The sequence below is a fragment of the Mus musculus genome, chromosome 10 (genome assembly GCF_000001635.26).
Source record: "Mus musculus strain C57BL/6J chromosome 10, GRCm38.p6 C57BL/6J".
NCBI classification, from domain to species: domain Eukaryota; kingdom Metazoa; phylum Chordata; class Mammalia; order Rodentia; family Muridae; genus Mus; species Mus musculus.
The window spans coordinates 87,100,774-87,124,738 of record NC_000076.6 but is presented as its reverse complement, the minus strand read 5'-3'; the positions used below and the strand labels follow the sequence as shown (position 1 = coordinate 87,124,738).

General features: G+C 40.7%; 1 protein-coding gene across 1 annotated transcript in view; it reads right to left on the bottom strand.

Annotated features, from left to right (window-relative positions):
- 1700113H08Rik (RIKEN cDNA 1700113H08 gene) overlaps positions 1-23,965 on the bottom strand; it is a 172,554-nt gene that overhangs the window by 105,861 nt on the left and 42,728 nt on the right. Inside the window, exon 3 of the mRNA NM_029685.1 lies at positions 3,261-3,329. Coding sequence (NP_083961.1) covers positions 3,261-3,329 — 69 coding nt within the window. The remainder of the gene's footprint in view (positions 1-3,260; positions 3,330-23,965) is intronic.

The following is a 23,965-nucleotide window of genomic DNA, read 5'->3' as shown; positions in this document are numbered from 1 at the left end:
CACGCCTCAGGAAGTCAGCTTCCATCCATCTTTGCCAACTTTAACTTCATATGCTGGTGAGGACTACTGAGTCACAGCGGTTTGCAGCTGCACTGTGTTACATTGTTAAATATTCTCCAACGTGATTCTGCACTATACAAAGGTCCGGTTTCTCTGCATCTTTATAAGAGCCACATCTTTATAAGGTGGTAGATGACTCCAAGGAAACTATCTTCCAGACACAACAGGGCTGATACACATAGGACTCAGAGAGACTGTGAAGGCACTCACAGGCCCTGCACACGTTCACAGGCAGACTAAATCCTAATACCGAGAAGGGGAAGTGGACACAAGTGGACCCCTAACCAAGAAGCTATTTGCAATTGATCCCTGCTGGGAAAGAAATGTTTCCTCCAATGCAATGTCACTGGGTAAATCAACCATACTCTAGAGCAGGCTTCCTGCCCAGGAGTAATTGACCAACATAAAATGGACTCCATGGTTTTTTTGTGGAGTAGTTGTTGTTGCTATTGTTCTTGCTGGTGGTGGTGGTGTGTGAGTGTGTGTATGTGTGTTCTCTTCCTTTCATCTTCCTGGGGTTTTTTTGGAGAGGGGTTGGTTTATTGAGAGACAGAGGAGAGTGAGAGAACATGAAGTTGGGTTTGTATGGCGGTAGGGAAGAAATGGAAATGGGGGCGTTGGGGAGGAAAATACAATCAAAATACATTTATATATCAAAATGTTTGTGTGAAAAAAATTTAAATAAAACAATTTCTTTTATTTCCAGTTTTCTAAACAAGTTTTTCTCCTATAAATTAGTGTTAAACTAGTAAGTGTCCATAGAAATGGGAAATTTTTAGTGCATTTGTTTTGTTGTTTATATGTATTTTGAAATTTTTTTATATTAAACTATTCTTTCATCATTAGAATTAATCCTAATTAGTTATGATGTATTTTTATTTTATAGATGGCCAAATTTGAATTTGCTAGCACTCTATTTAATATATTTTATAAATTTTAATGGTCTATAATTTGTTTCCTTTTTAAATAAGGATGAGCTACATGTTTTTCTCTTTCTCTTCATAACAATTTCTGGCATTCAGTGTTTTTATACTATTCAGCCACAGTTACAAACCTTCTTGGCAGGCTCTTTGGGAGCAATAGGAATTTTTTAATTTTAATTGAAAAATGGGGGGGTTTCTTATCATGTTCTAATAGAAAATACACATTGATACCTGTTCTGACTCCTGACACGGATTTCCAACAATGCAAAGTTTTATTTTTATTTACTGCTGACTTTATAACAACCATTTGACCATTTTCTTGGTGATCAACCAACACAATATAAAAAGCATGCTACTGAAGTGTCTGCATTCAGATGCAGGAATCAGACAGAGGGTATCCAACAGGTAATATGATAGCGCCCCATATTTGATATATGTTGTTTAATATATGATACATGCTATACAATATTTGATATAGGATACAGAATACCCCAAATAAGATATGTAATAGGGAATAAAGCACTCAGTAGTTAGAATATAGTATATGATATGAACTATGACAACATAAGTGTTTTTTTTTTAAGAGACATCTTTAGAGTTTTATTCCTGTCTCCGTGATTCCTCCGAAGCACAAAACCACACACAGATGGAAGAAAAAAAAAGAACAGAAAGAAGGAGTGGGCACAGCTGAAAGAGAACCCAGGAAACACGAAGACCCTGGCCTCAGACAGGACTCCGCTACCCCCATACACACTCGCTGAAAGCCAGAGAGGGAAGGAGGGGTCAGTTGTTGGCAGGCTTGAGGGACGCACGACTATAATGTGTACCATGCCTCTCCAAGTGGAAGGACTCGTGGCCCACCTTTAGGGAGTTTTGCCTTCCTGGGGTCTCTCTCGGTACACTAATGGGATGGCCTCGATAAAAAAGTTCTGTTCATCTCCCCTCCCTCCCCTCCCCTACACCTGTGAGTCACATACTCCATTAGCTGAATGGATTATTATGAGGCCAACAGCTTAAGTCCTAGTGGAAAAACAACGACAGAAACCCAGCACTGCAGATGCCTTATTTAGACTCAGCCCACCCCCACCCCCACCCCCTGCTCCACTGCAGAAAGATTCAGCAGAAAATCAGGTCATGGTTTTTGTTTGTATGTTTTAAGTAGGCCACGTTCTAATCTTCTCTATGCTGGCCTTTTTCTTTACTCTTAGAACGTGAGTTGATAACTCTGGATGCTTACTACAGTTCTATTTCCAGTCACTGAAACCCTACTTGGGGCAAACCCAGTCACAAACTTTTGCTGGTGTTTGACTTTGTTTTTCTTCTTCAAAATATTCTTTGTCCTATTGGTTGGTGATCTGGTTGTTGTTGGGTGGGCTGTTTGTGTGTTTGTCTGTGACAGGGTCTCACCATGTAGCTCTGACTAGCCTGAAATGACTATTTTGTAAATGGAAGATTAGAAGATAAACTATCTTAGAATCACCCCTGCCCAAACCCCTTCATCTACCTGGGACCTAGTGGCTCCATCAGTATTCCTGGACTCTAGGCTCCTCTTTAGGAGACACTGGGATCCCCTTCATGGCAAAGAGACATGTTCAGTACATAGAGACATGTTCAGTACAAAAGGTTCCTTCTTTTTCTTTTTTCAGTCCTGCTCTTGAAAACAAAATTTGTATAGATCTGAATCTTGGATGCTACTATGGCTCCATAGCAATAGGGCTGGCCCTCCAGTGATGGTCACCATCTCTGGGCACATATCATAGTCACTTAGAGAGCCACAAATTCATATCACAGGGACAGGCATTCAAGGCCTTCCATGAGTGGGCTATTTGCAACCAAGGAATAAAGGGCAGCCTAATAAGAGGCCACACAGAATATTAACATTCTTCAGTGTTCAGGTTTTTATGTATGAAACTACTTACTTTTTTATATTGTAAGACAAAAATTATCATGCTAGACCTTCTATGTTGTGACACATAACAGGGAGTGAAAAGGCACCTAGCACACATTTCTGTCCTTTCGGATCAAATAAGTCTTTCCTTAGTGCACATATCTATGTCCTCAAAGAACACAGAGATCGCACGATTCTCAGACAGATTCAAGGGTCTATAGGAAACATCACATCCTTCTTAGTTGGGAATTTAAGATACAAATATTTTACAGTTATGATTTCCAAAGTAATTTCCAAAGTATGAAGGACTAAATGTCGTGTTGAGCTTTGGAACACAAAGAGAGGACAGTACAGATGCAGTCTTAGGCAACAGAATCCTGCTTACTCACACTTGTATTAGGTGAGCCTCTCTCCCACAGGGTCACACTGCTCACAATGGGAATATAGCAAAACGACTTCTGGAAGAGAAGAGACAAGGCATTTATTTAGCATCGCACATTTCATCACTGAGAGATGAGCTATAAGCAGCCCAGAAGTTAACCCACTCTAACATTGGCTGTTTACACTGAGTCTCTGATAATGCCCAGAGCACTAGCCTAGTACCATGGAAACTATGGGAAACTCTAAATGTAGTTGCCACTGTTAAGAGTCCAGATGAAGTCACATGTAGGAAGTTTAAAAGAAAAATTAAAAGACAAACAAGACATCATGAATGAATTTAAAATTTTGATGCTGGTGTATTATATGGTAATAACTCTTGAGGTTTAACAGGATAAAATAGAGTTAGATCGGTATGCCCTTTGCCACATGCTTTTGATGTGTGTCAAATAGTCTTCAGCCATCCCGAACTGAACCATCCAAAGCCAACCCGCATACCCAAGAACATTAATAAGAAATGAATACTGCTTGGTAGACGTCATTAATTTGGAACTGTATGTCATACGGAATTAACATGGCAGAAACCTGCTCAAAGCAAATGCTGTGCATTTAATATGACTGCTCTCAGCAGTCAGAGAAGGTTTGCTGAGGATCTGACAATGAGAGAGAACCTTGACATTTTATATAAAATGTCAACTCTTAATAAGATTATCTCAGGATTGACTTCTTGTTTTCAATTTGATGGTTTTCATTTCTGTTAGTCACAGTGTCCAAGGGCCCTTGACTTATTACGCAGCGTTTGCTAAACTCAGTCTCGGTACCTTGAAGGACTAAAGCCACAAGAAGCCCAAGGCCAGGACACAGGTACGCATCTGAAAAACAGTGGTGCTTCTGCTCTTCATCGGGATTTAAAGATTTTATTTATTGACTTAATTTTATGTGATGATGAAGGCACTTGAGTGTATGCATATGGACCATGAACATGCAAGTGCCCACAGAGTCAAGAAGAAGGTATCCGATTCCCTGGAACTGGAGATCTAGGTAGTTATAAGCTGCTTTGTGTGAGAGTTGGGAGTTACACCCGGGTCCTCCGCAGGAACAGCAAGTTCTCTTGACAGCTAAGCATCTCCCCAGCTCCAAGTGAGCAGAACTATAACAGAGAGAGTTATAAAGACTCGTGCAGGGAAAGCAGGTAAGTGGAATGTTCTGCAGGAGGGAGCCAGGCATGTGCACATTCACATGCGGTAGGTGATGTGGACTTGGAAAACAGACTTCCCACTCAACGAAAACGGAAGAGGAAAGGATGGTCCTCCTGAAATCCAGAACCAAGACTGAAGGACACAATAAATAAAAGTCTAAAATTAAGTCAACAGAAAAATAATAAAACTCCTGGAATCCAGATTAAATATACGGGTGAGTAAACTGATTTTCAGAGCCTGAAAGTTAGGATCATAAACATATAATATTTCATTATTTTATATATTTGTATTTATATTTGTATTTATACATACATTTATATAAATATAATATACAGATATATAAATTTTATATGAATGTGTTACATTCATAATATAATTATATTTTATGTAATTATAAATATGTGATTAATATTTAGTTATATTAGATATACCATGAGTATAGGCATGAGCATGACCCCATGAAGTCAAACAAACACATCTTTTACATGGTAGCCTGGTATCAGTTCTGTACATGAGAAACATACAGCAAAAGGCCAGGAAATCCCCTTTGGGCTCCCCAATGGAATTGGAATTTGGAGCAGGAAGGAATCCTAAACTCTCACCATTGGCATGCTGGGTAAAGAAGCTACTTCAGATTGCACCACAAAGTGAACAGCCCAAGATCGATGACTATGTAACCCTCTGTTGAGTCACCAGGACACATACACAACCTTCAAACCCTGGGTGTCTGGTTTGACCTGGAAAACCATCTCATAGGTGCAGGAAGGAGAGACTCCAGTTTAAAGATGCAGACCATCGGGTAGAGTCAAGCCCTTGCCAAGCACACATCTCAGTTTCCTTCCTCAGTGAAATCTCTGCAATCATTCAATCACACATTTAGTCTGCGGTTTTCCAACTAGGCAACCTCTGTCTGAAGTGGGCGGGACCCTCAGTACCCTGCTCAGTACATTGATTGCAATGGAGATTTCTTGGTACCACTGTTCAAGCTATGCCCATGGCCAGGGGCTCAGTGAGTAGCATCATTCAGAGAAACTGTAATGGGGAAACCACTGTCTCCAAGGTGCCCAGTGCAGCACATGAACACGTGTACACAGCAGTCCTGTGGTTTATAATTTCCAAAATGTGGACCGCGTTGTTGAGGTATAGCTGACATGCAAATGACTGTGTATATTTGATATCTACCATTTGACAACTTTAGAGGTATCTAACAGAGAAAAGAAGCAGAGATTAGGATTAACTATCAACTCTTTAGAAAAGCTTCTCCCTAAATCTTCTAAAGCAGGTAGAATTTCTTTTCAAACACAACGGTTATTGTAATCCACAAGCCGAAGGTGGCAGAGAGACTTGAAAAAATGAAGTAACTGGGATATTTGTTGTCAGTCATTAACCTGATTTTCTAATGAATATGGCATTAGGCATTCATTAACAATCATCTGTGTTTATGTTGAGCAGTTGATGTATGATGAAGGTTGGGAAATGAAAGCAAAATTAAAGCAAGGAATTCTGGACACTTATAAAGCAATTAACTTGTTTGGCAGTAATTACACATTGAAAACTAACTCAAGTGCAATGAGAAAGCCACAAGAGTCACCACAGAAAGCAAGGTGCTTTGTTCCAAAATACCCGGAATAAATAACAACAACAATAATGATGACAATAATAACACCCAGTGTTTTTTAAACATGAAGAAAAGGCAAAAACATCCATACGTGGTGAACAAAAGGCTCAAGTCCAATGAAAAGAAATAGAGTCATAACCCAGATGTTGGAGACGAGGAAGGTTACCAAAGTAAGGACAGACCAGATCCATTTAATTTAGAATTTTGAAAACTATGTTGTGACACTGTGGAAACAGGTGTCGTGTACTCCAGGATACAGGTTTTGCTCCAATTACACTCAGGCTCACTACATGCCTGGTGAAAACTGAGCCTGCAGGCAGGATCTCTGGGGACCATTCTATTGCAGATACAGGTTTTACCAATGACAATTTTTATCTGCAGATGACATTGAATGTCCTGAATTCAATACACTTCATGACTAAGAGATGCAGTCAATAAACACAGTCTCTTTGCAGAAGTGAATACTGACAAGAAGTGGTGGCACATGCCTTTAATTCCAGCCCTGGAAAGAAAAGGAGGAGGAAGAGGAGGAGGAGGAAGAGAAGGAGAAGGAAGGAAGAAGGAAGAAGGAAGAAGGGATGGGAGGAGGAGAAGGAGGAGGAGCATGGTGGCCTTAAAGAAAGAATTTGCGAGATGACTAAACTAGTGAAAGCTAAGGAAGGGAACACAAAATGTCATATAAAACTTATCACAAAATTTATCATCAGAAATGTCTCTGCAGAACTCCATGCAAACTTCACTAAAGCTTTCAGAGACATTTCACTGTTTCAGAACTTCCAATATCTAAGATTTAGTGGAGGACTAGAAGAGGCACAATGTGCATGCACATGTGCGGGCATGTGCCTGTGTGCATGCATGCATGCATGCGCTCCCTCTTAGATCAGCAATAAGGTGAATAGGCTGCAGAAGAAAATCTTCAGATAACCCTAGAGGGTTGACTATAGACAGAAAGATTTTCAAGCTGGAGTCAAGGTCTGGATCACCCTCCTTTGAAAGATGGGAAGTGACAAATATCTTCCCAAATAAAGGGTTGCATGCACTTGAGGGTTGGTAACCAAAGGAAAAGTTCCCAGGAGGCTCTACAAAGGGCAGCTGGCCTTGTGGAAACATTTGCAAAGTGCTTGGGTGTCAACAATGCTAAAAGCAAATACTTGCTTTACCCCTGGGATTGGAACAGAAGCAGAAGCCTAGAGCTCCCTGGTTAGGTCATTGAACTGCACCAAATAAAAAGATGTGTTTACCATGGTGGGCACTGTTGCTTTTTAAAGGCTGTACTTTGACTGTAAGAGAAAAACCATTTTACTTTTAGACATAAAATGAAGACTTCAAGCTCAAAAACTCATTTCTTAAATTAGCTGAACCCTTTTTTTAAAAACCTAAGTTGTCTACTTGGCTCTAACCTAAGAGGGGGTGCTTTGTTTGGCATGTTCTCGGTCGGCAGGTTGCTTCCTGACTTAAGCAATGCCTCAACGATGTACCAACACATCACTTTATTCCCTCGGCTGCTGTCCTGGGCCCTTTTCAGGAGTCTTCATAGCCAAAGACATTCAAATATCAGAAATGTCAGGGAATCCACTCTTCCTGAAGCAGTTTTTACTACTGATGATTCTTACATTTTAATGTATAGTCAAGGTCACCTGGGACCCACTGGTTGAAATGCACAGGGTAGGTCAGGGGTCTACTTCAGGCCTAAGTCCCTGCTTTTTCATCAAGCTTCCGGACAATGTGGTTCCCAGATACCACATTGTTGAACCACTAATCTTTACCATGTTTGTTGTCTTAAAGGGGTTCTAAGAGGGCAGGAATGGTGGAATACGCCTATAACCCAACACTTTGAAGGCTAAAGCAGGAGAATTGCCAAGAATAACCTGTGTGTGATAGATAGCCACTAAGAGGTCAGCCTCTTATTAGCAAGACCTCCATCTCAAAAAAAAAGTAAAATAAAAAGATTAAGACTAAATATAACCAAAGCTTTGGAAATAGATAAACCCCTCTCCAATGAAAGTCCTACAAAGTATTATGAACCAAGAATTAAGCAATGTCCACTAACAAGGAAACACAAAGACATGGTCTAGCCACCATGTAGTGGGGTTTCCAATTGTCATAACTATGCCCAAGGTGTTTCTGTCCACTTGTCTGGTTATTGCAATCAAGATAATTATTGAATCACACTGGGGTGTGTTCAGCACCAAAGAAGTAAAACTAAATGGTGCACAATCTCCATGGTACTCCCCGCAGGAAGCTCCAAGCCCAGCAGGATAAAGCCCCTGATGGAAGGATAGATGGAGTACCCAAGAAACTCCTTCCCCAGACATCGGTAGAAACACAAAGAAGAAGCAGCGGCCACTTCTTGAAGCATAGATCCATTGAGCTAAATTTGGAGGCAGAAGCAAATATAGATTTAATGGCAGAAAAGGGAGCAAGATGCCAGTTGCAGAGAAGAGGTGTGGCCAAGCCTTTACTGGAGAACATTCTGACCAAGTGTTAGCTGCCTGACAGTGACAAGAACAACCCTGTCCCAGCAGTGTCCCTACAGTGTCCCTGCAGTGTCCCTGAACCCTCAAACAAGGTACTACTGGGTATCTGCCATGTTCAATCAAGATTTATTTTGGAAATGAGAAGTCTGAAACCTAAAGAATTTCATGCTATCCCAAGGTTGGGATGCCAAGGGGAGTCTGCCTGGTTGCAAGACCTATGTTCTTCTCGGGGTGCCCTGTTACCTCACTGAAATATTCCAGGTCATCTAGATTGTGGAGCATGAAGCAGCCTGTGAGAAAGGAAGATGCTGATATTGCATTTCTGTATAAACATTGCACTATTTTTTTCTTCCCTCAGCTCATACTTTGAGTCTTTAAATACACAGAAAAAAATAATTGATTCCAGTCTGATAGTGACCTAATATTTTATCAGCCTTGGGCAAACTTCCTATTGACAGTGAATTTTTGACCTTTTAAATAGCTATAATTTTATTCTCGGTCTTTAAAGCATCTTTACCTTCGAAAGGCCTCAACTTTGAAAAGTACAGGCAAACAAGAAAGGCAGACACTGGGCCAAGAATGTATTGGCAAAGATACCACTCCTCCCATGGAGCTTTAAATGAACTTCAAAAACAAAAAGGCATGGGACCCTCTCTAGGCAGATAGGGCCCCTTGACAAGACTTGGTTTAGTCCATAATGTCCTTGTGTAGAGTAAAACCTTCCAATGTCACACAGCAGCTGTGATTTCCACTGACGTTACCTATAAAGTGCAGTACAAGTGAGTGTGTCTAAAAACTCTATTCCAAAATGATAGCCAAGAGGAACCACAGGCTGGGTGTAGTCTACAAAGCTTTTAGGAGTTCCAGGATGAATGGAGAACAAGAGATAAAACAGAAGCCAAAGGGGGCAATGGGTCAAGTGCTGACGTTTTATCCTCCTAAATAATTAGAGAGATCTAGGAAAGCTTAGAAATGGAGAAATAAGTGAGGGGTGGGGCGTAGAGGTGAGGAGGAGGGCTTAACACTTACAAAGCACCAGTTTCCAACTCTAATCCTCTCTCTTCCAGGAAAACAAAATCATCTAAGTCAAAAGATTCCGAGTCTAAGAAGTAAATCTGATTCCCCTCTAGGTAAACAGAAGGCTCCTAGCCGAATAAACTCACTCACCCTGCGGGTATCAAGATAAATCGACTCTCCTCATTTGCTAATTGTCAGCCACTGATTCCAGAAACTCAAGAAAAACAATGGACACTTTATTTGAATTTTTTATGAATAGAAACTTTATTTAAGTGACATTATTCGTAGCTGCTGCTTCTTTTGATCAAAGTATTACCAGGAAACAGGTTGCTTATTCAACTTTGGATAGCCACGGTCAACTGTGCAAAAGCAACAAGTGAATATTCTTTGTCAACATCTGTTTAAAGTTGTTCTCAATCAAACAGCACTGACATGACTCTGCAAATATCCCTTCCTTTGGCTGCAAGAAAATCCAAGAAATGGACAAATTATGTTATGTACAGCCAAATATCAGCAACTTCACTATAAGTCACTGATGAGCATATTTTTTTCAGTGTGGCTAGATACAGGAAGCCTTACAATAAAGGGCCTGAGCAGGGTTCTTGGGGGTTGGAATTTTATGGATCATGCATTCTATCTTGGCATGTGGTTACCATTTCAGAAGAATCATTGAATTTCCAGGAACCAGCCAGTCTAGTCAAAAGAAATCACAAATCCTTAACTAACATATGCTAACTTTTCTTTGAGGAACAAAAGAAGCATCTTTGTTTGTTCCTCGCCAGCAAATACCCAGCCAACTCAAAGGAGTCCTTTCACTGGGCATGTTAGCAGGGAAATTCAATTGTATTTAATTAAGTTCACCCCCCCCCCAAGAAAAAAAGCTTCACATAGAAGCATCAAAGAGGTTATCAGGGGTCAGATGCCTGTCATGACTTTCTGACCCTCCCCAAATGCAAAATAAAAGATGGTGGTATCCCTGCTGGCAATATGGATTTCCACATTTGTGTCTCTCCCTTTCTGCTTTAATTTAATAGCAATCAGCACAATATGGCCAGTTCTTTCTGAACAATACTATGGGCAGAAGTTAGATTTAAGGCTCTGCAAGGGGGAAGATGGGACACAAGAGGGGCTTACTGTGGTTTTCAGGGCTCAATAAGAACATCGCTTCTATACCCATGAGACACACACACATACACACACACTAACTTGAAAATCTATTTAACATTCATTGTGCTCAAGATGGACAGATGTGTGCTTCTGAAATCTCATATTCAGAAATTCTTTTCAATAGTCAGCTGCCCCATAGATGCCTTTGAAGAGAGAGGTATATACAAATAAGTATTTTTTTTCCTTTACCAGAAAGTAATTTTGGGGTCTGGCCATTGCATCTATCAGCTCTTTAATTTGAAAATCTTAAATATTTATAGTTTCACTTCTCTAAATTACATCATTTTCACCTTATACTGAGCACTTATGACCATAACCAGAGTTCTAAATATATTTCATGGAAACCAAACGTAAGTTTATTAAACTAAATGTTATTTTAAAGTCTTAAATGTCCAATTTCAAGTGAGCCCCAGACCTGGTACTTACTTCCTGGGATTCATGTTTAAGAAATTATATTCTTAACTGATATAATAAAAAAATTAACCTAAGGATCTAGGGCTAGAAGACATCTTGGAGATCATGCAATTCAGCATTCCAGCTGATGCTTGAATCCCTGGTCACATTTCTACCTCACTGTATCCAATATGTCATCAGAACGTGAACAGATTCTTCAAACCTGCTGTTTCCTGGGGCCACCCACTTCCAAGGACACAATCTTCACAAGCAAACATCGAAAACAGAACTAAAATGATACTCAATTATGAAGTCAAGCATTTCAAATTTTGATTCTAGCTCAATAATTCACTCAAGCGCCTTACTTACATGAAAAGAAGGTAAGTATGATGAAGAACCATCATCTCTGACTCAAGGTCCCTGTGGCTGTGTGTGCTTGATTTTTCCAGTGTGACCGCTAGGTCGGGCAACTGAATCATCTCTGACTTGAATACATGTTCAAGTCAAACCAGAGCAACATGACTGCTCTGGCAAAGATCACATCCAAAGACCTTCTTAGGTCTGTGTGATCCAGCTGGAATGTACACAGGACTCACACCTTTAATCCCTCTGGCTGGGATACAGACACACCCTTAGTGCAGATGCTCAAGTCAACAAGCAACCACTGCCTGGAAATCCTTCCAAGCGCCCCCATGAAAGAGTATCAATGCTGTCAGGATGGTTTTCATGCTCCAAGCAAGTCCCAGAGCTGAAGGGAAAGAGACGCAGCATCTATCTTCTTTTTCTAGCCAGTGCTTTGAAATGAGCTGCAAGAGGGATATTTAAGACTGTAACTTGGTTCCAGCAAGAAAAAGAATCGAAAGAATGGGTGGGAACAGGAGGCAACTTCCAGAGTGGTTCTTATCTAGGGTTGAATGCAACTGGCCTCTATCCTTTCTAATGAGAAAAATAGGTGCAAAGCAGAAACCTGTATGCTCTGTACCTTCACCCTCCTGGAAGCTGAACCGGTAGGAGTAATAAATGAGATAGGTAGTTACTGAGCTCATCTCAGTCATCCTGTAGAAGAGAAACTGTGGTCTTTAGTCATGTAAGAAAACTGATGGATGACTGGACAAATTGACATGTCCAAGAACACACAGATACAAAACAAAGAAGATTTGGACCAAGACCTGTACCCAAGACTCCAAGCTCAGTTCAAATTGCATTGACTATGGAATCTATCTACCTTTGAGAAAACCTTTGAGAAAAGGCATATTTGAGTTGTTTCCTTTCTCCCATCTGTATGGAAGCACACAGAACATCTGCAGATCCACTTGCCATCTATTTTATCAACCCGAGATACAGTGAACTCATTCACCACATAGCTAAAAAGAAATCTGTCTCTTTTGTTAATAATATTATATATTAATATGATGTATAATATTAATATAACTATATCAAATAGTTAATGCAATATTAAATACACACCTTATATTTATTTGGTATTTATTTCCTTAACAAAGTCTATTTAATCATTTTAAAATATTTTTACTATTTGTGGGTGCATGTGTGTCTGTGTCTGTATAAGAGAGTATGCCCATGTGTCCAGAGGCATCATATTACCCTGGAGTTAGAGTTCTAGATAGTTGTGTGCTGACTGAAAGAGTGCTGAGACCCACACGTGGTTCCTCTCCAAGAATAGAAAGTACTCTTAACCACCAAGTCTTCTTTCTGGCCTCTAATCTTAATTAGTATGAAAGTTTTTTAAAGAAATAATAAATACAAAGGCTTATAGTCCCTTTTATTATGTAATACTATAGCAATTTATTCTTCCCTTAACAGTCCCCTTTGCTATATATGATGTGATAACAGTGGATACTAGAAAATACAAAGATAATATCCAAAAGTAAAAGCTGATGCAGACAGTTATTGCCATAGTCAGGGTGCTTCTGTTGTTCCTAAATCCCTGCATTAAAATCCATAATACCATTGTGTTGGTATCAAAATATGGGGCCTTCAGGAGATGACTTGTCCTTGTGAATGGGATTAAAGACATCATAAAGTCCTAAGGGGACATTTTCGCCCCTTCTATCATAGAAGGGACAGCAATAAAGGATCATATTCAGAGAACACTGGATCATCTAGTGTCTTGACCTTGAACTTCAAAATATCCAGGACTGTGAGCAATGAATTTCTATTGTCTATACATTACCCAGTCCAATAATTTTATTATAGCAACCTAAACATACTATGACAAGTACACACACACACACACACTCACACACACACACGAGAGAGAGACAGAGACAGAGACAGAGACAGAGACAGAGACAGAGACAGACAGATAGGCAGACAGACAGAAAGATTGAGTGACTTAAGAACACATTGCTGCCTGCTGCAGCCCCCTTGTAGTCTTAACTATTACTCATAAAAACCTCGATATAGTCCCGGCTGATCACAGACTGGGAAGCTGATGCCAAAAGCACTAATTACTGTACTCTGAGTTTGTTGAGCATAATTAAGTAGACTATACTTATACTCAGGTGTATGTCACATCTGGGCATGTTACCAAGGCAACAAAACACCATCTGACACTCCAAGAGAAAGCACATGTTCTAGAATTCTTTCTGCAAGCTAACATTTTAAGGAAATCCAAATTTTTAACCTTTGACGAGCATAAGAAAAATGTTATCATGCAGAATCAGTTAGAAATCCACTGAACCCAGAGACTACTTCAATTTAATTTTACTCGCTTCAACGCTAAGTACATTTTAATTCAGCCAAACGATAAGGACCAAATAGTCCTTCTATGATGCAAGTATATGCTGTGTGTGTCTGAAAGACTGTATGCAATAACTTTTCAGAGAGATAAATTCTTCCTACCAAAGAGAACTTTGGATGAGGACATATCGTAGTTGGTAGAGAGCTTCCCTAGCCCGTAGGATAAGGAAACAGGAAGCCTGTGATAGATTCCACAGGAGGAAGCAGATAGCCTGTGGCCCTGGTGCTTGGAGTTGGAGACAAGATAATCAGAAATGAAGAGGATCATTCTTGGCTACTGAGTTCAAACCCAACACAGGCTGTAGGAGATGACATCTCAGAGTGTGTGTCTGGGGATAGAGTGGACTTGGCTTTCCTTGTCATGGGGTGGGCACGTTGTTTGCAGAGAATACAGACTAAACTCAAGAGTCTAATATGCTACATTTGTCTTATCCTCTCTTAGCCAGCCCCATGACCTTCAGGACAGAATGACAAAAGCAGCCACTTAGCAAATCCCCAAACAATGCCAAGCATTTTATACATGTTAAGACATTTAGTCAGTCTTTGGAATAGGAGTTAGACAATAACCATGATAAGTAAAACTCACAGTGGTTTGAGTATGTGTAGATATTACTGTTAATATTGTGTTTTAGAATAAACTATTTGAACAACCCGAGGAAAAGGCAACCTTACCCAAAGATTAAACCCAAATATACAAGGACTAATAGGAAATAATGCAGATCAGGTAATGGTGGCTACAAAATATAATGAAACCAAATAATCCTTGTGTGATCCCAACCACACAGCAGCATATAAAAATTGTGTGTGTTTGGCTTCTCACACAGAGAAGAACATGGCTAGGAACTAGTATAGCCCAAAGCATCATAATGCAAAGTTGGCAATAAACAATCTACTTTGTTGAAAGAATTAGACAGCTTAATAAGACCCTTAGATAAGTTTCATGAAGATCAAAAGGGGGTAAAAATAACAATGTAAGGGGAAATTGAAGCTTTTAGTTGAAGTACTCATGTTTGGAAAAATATACCTTTTCTTAGAGATTCTGGTCAAATCCTTGAAATTAGTGTACTTCAGACAGCCTCATCTAGGCCACAAATGTGCCATCAATGAGAAAGAGCCACAAGATAGCCTATTCTTCAATATTTCCTACTTTTGATGTACCTCCTGTACAGCATGGAATTAACCAGAGCTATTATTGTCTGATTTTCTAGGCAAGCAAGAAGGCTTTCATCTAGCCAACTCTGGTAAGAGGGGAGGCCATGGGTGATGTCGTCATTGTATTCCCTTGAATGTGACACGCACTCCCTTGCTGTGCTTACATAGTGATGGTCCAAAGATCACCCCAGCCTCGGACTCATGATAGGCATAGATAGTAGATTTCGCTCTTTGCTTTGAGTTTTCCTTTTTCCAGACAACCTTTCTGCGAAATATCACAGAAGCCTGCGATTTAAGCTTTACGGTAGCATATGCTTTAGGAGTTTAATTTGGTTTTGAACAGGATTAAATATGCCAAAAATCAAACCACAAGATATTCCTAATGAGGGACAGAACACAATAGTCACCTTAAGTGAAGAGTAATTATATAACAAGAATTCGCAAATTGCTTGATGGTGTTTTCTTGTGGAGACAGGCACAGCTGCCACGCTGAGAAAGTGCCAAATTTTATTCTTTTCTCCCTGTTTCCAAGAAGAGAAATCCCCTCTGCCTGGTGCAGGCTTTCTGGTTTCTCTCCAATGTATTCACATGTCTTAACAGGTTATCTCTGGGGCAACTTGGTCTTTTCCTCGGAATATGTCTTGGCCTTTGTACAACTGAGTGTGTAAGGTATATGTGTGTGTGTGTGTGTGTGTGTGTGTGTGTGTGTGTGAGTGTGTGTGTGTGTGAGTGTGTGTGAATGTGTGTGTGTGTGTGTGTGTGAGTGTGTGTGTGTGTGAGTGTGTGTGAATGTGTGTGTGAGTGTGTGTGTGAGTGTGTGTGTGTGTGTGAGTGTGTGTGTGTGTGTGTGTGTGTGTGTGTGTGTGTGTGTGTGTGTGTTAGAATGTCATCTGGATGTCTGTTCTGTTCTAACTAAAATTTGTATTTATTAAGGGGCATGTATGGTTATAAAAACTAATACAGAATTCTGTAGAAAAGAAATGGAGATGGTTAAAAAGTATTTCTGACTCCGATAGATTTTCAAGTTGACCTGTTGAGCTTATAAGACATTCAGAATATATCAGAATCTTGAATAAACTAGAAGGTTTAGTATATCAGGAAGTCGGGAGGGGTGAGTAGCATATAACACAGGCAGAGTTTCATATATGAGGAAATACACCTTTCCACACACACACCGGGGTGGGGGAGGGGTGAGTTTAAAAATCTAGTGACAGACAGCATTGCTACAGAGAGGCTCCGATGGATAAGTTTCAATGAAACTCTGTAGGAATGATGGTTTCATGGACCTAAGACACTCCTGAAGCTAAAGAAAGCACTCCACATCTCTGGTGCATCCTACCCATGAAATCGGAATGAATTCACTCATATAACACGCTGTGTTTATGACTATGTGTAACAGTGATCTTGGGGTCTGCTTTGTAGAGCACAAAGATAGTTAGCCCTAACCTAACAACTCTATGCACTGGGCACTCCACTAAAGGTATCTTTCATTCCCTACTTTGCATTATCATGTTTAATTTTAAGATGGTGACCCTGAGAATTACAGAAACCTCTGCTTTACCATTCTGTTCCCTGAGCACCATGCTTTAGAGCAGTCTGTCTCGCTGAGGCAGATATATATTTGCATACTAGTTACATAAAAGATATTACAACTACTATGTACAAGGACAGCAGATTCATTTTAGTTTTCCATTATTTTAGTAAGAAAGGAGCCGTACCCTTCCATCCCCCACTCTTAAATTTGGACACATCTGTATCTTCCCCTCTTCACTCTGCCACCCACATCTTTTTAGGCCACTATACCAAAGCACCAGGTTAAGAACAATCTGAGTATATAAATTAATCTTCTCAACAGTTAGGAGAAAGTCAACATTGAATGTGAACTAAAAACGAAAGCAATATAAATGCAACTTCTCTTTTCTGCCCCTGAAATGTGAACACGACTGAGTAGTTTTAACTGGAAAGCCCCCTCGCCTCACTATGGCAACCGTCTGAGTGTTGGAAGTGACCCAAATCTGAATAACTAGCTTGGACGGAGCTGTGTCTCTTGTCTCCTCAGTCTCCCTCATTCCACTTTCCAAAAACAACCTGGATCGACCTTCTAAGGGAGAGTCCGAATTCATATCACTTGCCCTGCTCAGAAATCACAAAGGCTTTCTCAACACCTCTCATCAGCATGAAGGGTGACTCCTTTATCCAAACCACTCTCTCAACCTTGGCCAGCATTCTCCCGTCCAAATACAATAACCAACCTTCTCACAAGCCCCACCGCCCCCTCTAGTCTCCACACTTCCCCAGTGTGGGGCATGCACAATCTTTCCTTCAACTCTCATCTTTCTTTAACTGCCTCAAGGTCCTAATCATAATGATCCAAGACATATTTACAGAGACACTGGGGTGTCAGTCCGTGCTGATAATTAGGCAAGGTGATCACAATATCAATACGAGCCTGGGCAACGCAGTGAAACCATGTTTCAAAAAACAAAAACCAAGCACCAGAACAAAAAGGAGTCGGAGAGATGGCTCAACAGTTAGAAGTGCTGCTTTCTCCAGAGGACTTGGGTTCGATTCCCAGAATCCCCATGGCAACTCACAGCCATTCCATAGCTTCAGTTCTAGGAGATCTAACACCCTCTTCTGTCCTCAGCATACAGCAGGCATGCATGCAGTGCGTAGACACGCAATGGACACAAAACACCAATGCATATAAATAAAAATAAATAAATCTATTGTTAAAATAAAAGCACTAAATAAATCAGGCTTTGAGCACTTTGAGAAGAAAGATAGCCTTATCTGCTCTTAGAATCCTCCCAATAAGGAGAAAACTTTGTACTGAATAGAACCTACATAAGATATATTGAATAAGGGAATTGTGGTATTGACAATGGTGTTGTTGGGAAAGAGGATAACAAATGAATATATAAATGGGTGGATACTTGAATACTTACTTATTTGGATGGAGAAATGAATGGTGTCATTGCATAATAAATATCCAAGTGACAGGGGCTACATTGAATCAAATTCTGAAATAGAGCATCAGTTAGGTGTATAACTCTGAGCTAATTCAGCTTTGTTCACAGTGATATTTGAAGTCAACTTGCTTCCTCTGTCTTATAACCAAGAGCTATTTATCCGCTCACACAAAATCGTGTTAATTAGTGACAACCCAGATCTAATTCTTGAGAACCATATATCTAAAAACTCCTTTGACCGACTGAGAAAATAGTTTTTCTCAATAGTTATTTTTTAATAGAGTAATCTTTATATCTGTGGAAAATACAGGTTTTGGAGCCATTCATCCCTAAGCATGGTTCTCTTGCTCTCCACAGCCACACCATGAAATCCAGACCCCAACAAGCTTGTGTTGTTTGTCGTTAGATGCATACAGCCTACTCCTGTCTACCACTAAACACCAGGACAACCAGCCATCAGCAGATCTCAGGATGCTACTTTGTATCAGAAAGGGGATGACTCACACCAAAGCATTTTCTGCAAGAAGCACTCATGGATATAAATCAGCTCAGGACAGGCTAGAAGCAATGCTTTAAAAGTGGCTGGAGGGACACACAAGATGAACAGGGGAAGTCACATAAGGCCACCCCTAGATGAAGAGTCACAGATAACTGCCAAGAGAGGAGAGCCAGTCTTTTCCAGGGACAAGGCCACTGATGGGTTATTCTAATGCTAAGTGATAACCTCTAAACACATATACCTATGAGCAACACTAAACAGGCTCACGGATTGTATTTATGCACGAATAAGCATGCGGGGGGTGGGGAGGGGAGGGGGAGGGAGGAAGGGGAGAGGGAGGAAGGGGAGAGGGAGGAGGAAGGGGAGGGAGAGAGAGAGAATAATTAAATAATTAAAGAAGAAGAGGTCATGAATTTGAGAGGAAGTGTGAGGCACACAAGAGGAGTTAAGGGTCATGGGGGAGCGATGGAGGTGGTAGTCACATATGAAATTATCAAAATAATTTAAATTTGTATTTAAAAAATAATGAAATGGTTATGGAAGCTCATTTTAGTATAATATTTGGTTAATACTTTGTACCTCCATATTGCGTATCTTGTTTATATCTACATAGGGAGTTATTTCTCTATGTGCTTCTATCAGTCTGAGCCCATTGTGGAAACAGAATAAAGAGGTTGAATCACAATCGTTAAGAAAAGATAAACAACCTATGTGACTTCCTAAAATAAAAGTCACTGTCCACTTGGGTAAAAGACGTAAATTTCTTTGAATGGGAATATGAAGCTAGGCAGGGAGCTACGCACATGGCAGGAAGGAGCCGGTCCATTCAGAGACCACAGGCAAGCTGGAGAGGTGGCAGCACTTGCAGGAGAGAGACCGTCAGGGTGGATAACAGCTGGAGGGGATGCATGAATTGGCCAGTGACCCAACGCTAACCATAAACTCACTTCAAGCATAAGCCTTTAAGCATGCGCAGTTCTTAAGGGTGTCGTTTGTGGGTGACAGCAGAGTGCTACTGTGTCATGCTTTGTGTGGCAAGGAACCAAAAAGAAGTTAGGAGTTGAGTTGGGAGACACTGGCTGATCATTAAGTTTTAAAGAAAAAAAATGGGGGGAATTTTCATGAAAAGCACAACTTAGAAGAATCATGTTCATGCTGGTCTTACTGCAGAAGGTGTGTGGGATACTTGAACTAAAAACAGCCAGGACATGGGACACATGAGCAGTGGCTTGGGGAAAGCTTGGAAAAGACAAGCCCTTAACCTTCCAAAGCTGCTTCATAATGTGGCTAAGCACTGTGGACCATGGTATTGACAGTGGCAAAGACCTCAGTGACATCAACTCTTCAGATGTTCCCTACCCAGAATCCTCCAGAGTACACTTCCAAACTCCTCCAATCTGCTCAGAATAAATGCCAGTCCCTTGGCAATATGTTTTTCCAGGTGTTTTTTTGTTTTTTTTTAACGTGACTGTTCCATCCTGACCTTTGACCTTCTTAGAGACTGTAAACTAAAGATCACCCTCTGGTCGTCTCCACTCCAGATTCCCCTCTGACGGATACTTTGTCGTATCTCATCAAATGATGCTCAAATCCTTACGTTAACTTGTAATCGTGTATCTTATGTAAGAACTTTATACAAAGAGTCTCCTGCCATTAAATTAAGTTTGTATAAGAAAAGCTTACTATAAAATTGTCCATAATTATGAATTACATATTATATTAAAATATTATTTATATACCTTGGGTTTGCCTTTCTCATCACTGTGACCAAATAATTGACAAGAAGTAACTTACAGGAGGACTTATTTTGGTCCACAGGTTTGAGAAAACATCACTCCATGATCCTTGAGAATGCATGAGGCAAGAGGCGCCCCTGGGCAACAGTAGATGAGGACACTGGTTAAGATGTGTGCCTATGTAAGAGTCAGGAAGCCTGGGGGGAGATAACAGGCTGGAAGCAGGAACCTAGAATCCCTAAGATCTAATCAGCAGCCTTTCCCTCTGCCCAGCCTCTTCTCCCTGCTATCCGCCATTGCTCAGAACAGCACCACCAACTGGGGACCCAGTGATGTTCAATCAGGTGAGCATAATAAGGGAGCGCTTCACACTCAAAACGCACATATATGTTATATAATATTGCATAAAATACATATGAAATATGATACATATTTTACTAGTTTAATTTAATATTGTAATATATAATATATACAATATATTATAGAAGTGTTTTTTTCAAACCCAAAGAAATGTTAAGGCAGCTGCACTGGCCTTGTGCACAGTCCTTCCTGCCACGACCATTTAATTATCCACATATATTTGAAAATATTTTCCAGTTTCTACGGATTTCTCACTAACATCTTAAGCACATTGGTTCTATGCTGCTAGCGAAGATTGTTATGTATGTGTCCCTAGCTAAGCCTTGAGCACAGACAAAAGCAGGCAGCATGTAGGAAGTCTCCTTCCACGGAGGCTTGAAGATCAGTTCGCATGATCTGCCACTTCCGGTCATTGAAGCCAGTTTCTTGTGAATTGCTCACAGAACAGATGATAACTTCCAGTTTGGGCCTCTTGCACTCTGCTCTTTGTTGCTACTCAGTGTCTGCTTTAGCCTCCCTTTCCTGCTGTAGCGTCATAGCAGAGAGGGGAACCCACAGGGCCTTGTGATGAGTGAGAACCAGAGACCGCGGAAGAGATCATAAAAGTGAATTAAGGGGGCCTTCAAAAGGCAAACAGGACCAAGTAAGTGTAAACTTTAAAACACTCCAGAGAACAAAATTGACTGAATGGATATGATAGATAGAACCAACCAGAGGCAGTAGCAGTGAGAGAAGTAAGTAAAATTTGAAAAACGTGGGGAAACCCCCACAGCCTTGCTTCAGCGTGGTTCCAAAGCCAACTGTGCAACCGAGGGATGCACAGGAAATACGCAAGTGCTTCCGCAAGAGACAGATTAATTAACTAAGACGGTCAGACAACAGCCTTCCAGGAGGAATGGCTAATCATGATATATTTCAGCCCTGTTCTCCTGTCCTGCGTTTCTGGTACACATTTCTTTAAAAAAAAAAATGGGGGGGGGGGGGAGTGAGTAGTAGTTAGAAATGATGTTTGTTTCTAAAGTATATTCATTGAAACCAGAAGGGTACATTTATGTATAATGAAGTTTTTGAACTTGATTAGATTTGGTGCTGAATTATTAAATAACTTCTTAAATAACGGGAGAAGGAAGAGGTGTTTCAGGAAGGGCAACAGTGGGCTACAGAGCCTGGGTGGAGGCTCTATTTTCAAAAAATTCCTTGTTCTAGTCAAATCTGTTTAAATTCATTGAAATAAATTTGAGTCCTGTAAAGGTCATGACTCAAACACACACACACACACACACAAAATTGTCTTAAAGGGACTAACCAGGAAGGTTTGCAGTCCCTTTTAGGTCTGAAACAGAAGAGAACTGACCGACGATTCTGACTGTGCCACACGTTAATATAACAACCAATTATCGTTCCGCAAACACAATCTCCGACTTCATTCTTGTTTACAAGGTAACAACTCAGGGCTGTGAGTTAGGAAAATGAAATGATGGACGGGAGCCACCAAGGAAAACTCTGGGCAGGATTTGGGGCTTTTTACTGGATGCGGTCCGTTTCATTAGTGGGTCTGCGTCCCCCGCTGGGCTCTTATTTCTAAGCCTTTTGTTTGGGATTTTCCTTTTAAAATGATATCTCCAACGCAGACATCCACATTTGTGTAAGAAAACACTTTGCACATGTCCGAGAAGCCTGTAGAGTGGTCCTGGAAAGCACAGAAATCTTTTTCAAAGATAAATAAATAAATTAATTAATTAAAGAGAAGAAAATGGATTTTTTTTTTTAGGCTTCCCTAGCAGGTGGGTTTCTGGTGGCTAAAAACCTGTTCCCAAAAAGAAATAAGCCTTTAACTGTGTCGAGAGAAAAGACACACAGGTCCTGATAATCCTGGCAAAACTAAATTGCAGACCTGGGAACATTAAAAAAAAAAAAAGACACAACACCCTTCAAAAGAAAAATAAAACAATACTCCCAAAATAGGCCCGATTATGTGGGTCACTGCATACTGTGTGTTCCCCTGTAGCATTTTATCCCAGTTACTGTTGCCAGGGGACACCTGATGCTCTCATTATATATGTTTGTCTTTCACATCTACATTGGAGCCAGTTTTCCCCCCTTCCATGTTCCCAGAACTGTAACAGAAATAAAAAAAAATAAGGAACGGACCCCATTATTACACAAATACCTACAAAGCAGAGAGAGTGACCCCTGGGGCTCCCCGTGTTGTCCCTGGAAGCATTGATGCCCTCGCCCCCAGGGCCTCTAGCCTTTTGTCAAAAGGTCAAAGCCAGAACCTCAGCTGAGTACCCTCTGTGAAGAATTAACAAGTTGACAATTTGGACCCCCCCTCCACCCCCATCCCCTGGCCCAGCCTGCTTGAATGCTATAAATAGAGACATCTGGATAGAGCCCTTTCACTGCAGTAATTGAAAACGAACACGGATCAAGTTCTGGCCTGTTGTATTCATAAATCTTGAGGCTTAATTACATTAAAGGGAAATCTAGGGCCCAGCACTATGGTAACTGCAGGTTCTATTGGCCGCTTGAATCATGAATCTTTAAGATAAGTGGTTTTTTTTCTCCCCCCCCCCCAACTCTTTAGTAGAGTTGAATGGGAAAATTTCAAACCAGCCTTCTAGTATTAAATGTGCCAGGGAACTTCTGAGAACATCCTGGGCCCCCTCTGTTGGAACATGAGCTTCTACTACATGCCGCTGACAACGTGTGTTTCCTTTAAGCACACTCCTCTTCCGGGGCTTAAAACTAGACGTATTTTTGAGAGTAACAACATACCTGACAGATATTTATTTCAGATATGTCTTCCCCCACAGGTGAACACAGAAAGTGTGCATCTAGCTAAAATTTAATGAGTGTCAGGAGGGAGGGAAATAGCCCAGACTGTAATAGCTTAAAATTCTCAGTGAAGTCAGAACTCTCAGCATCCCCTTTAATAACAAGTTGAAAATGGCACCCTCCAGAGAGAACCACAGACGTGTATAAACAACCTATGGTGGGGTTTTCTTTATTGTTTCATGTAAAGAAAAAAAAAACAATTATTCTATTCTATTTCCCGAAGCTGGATTTCAAAGTGCATAGCATAATGGTTTATAGCTTTGTCTTCATTTTTTTTACACAGGGTGAGTGACATCTGGGCCACTTTGACTGGTGAGGAACACTCATGATTCCTCATTTGGAAATACATGCACACCAGTCACCCTGCGGAGAGGAAGCCCTGGCAGGACCATCTCCAATGGGATCAGAGCCTGTACTGTCCGTAGTTCCTCCCCGTTTCTTCTACATCCTGAGCACATAAGATGCTGTGCAGGGGCCCTGCTCAATGAGCAACACACTGGATGGGATCTGTGAGCTTGGAAGGAATAG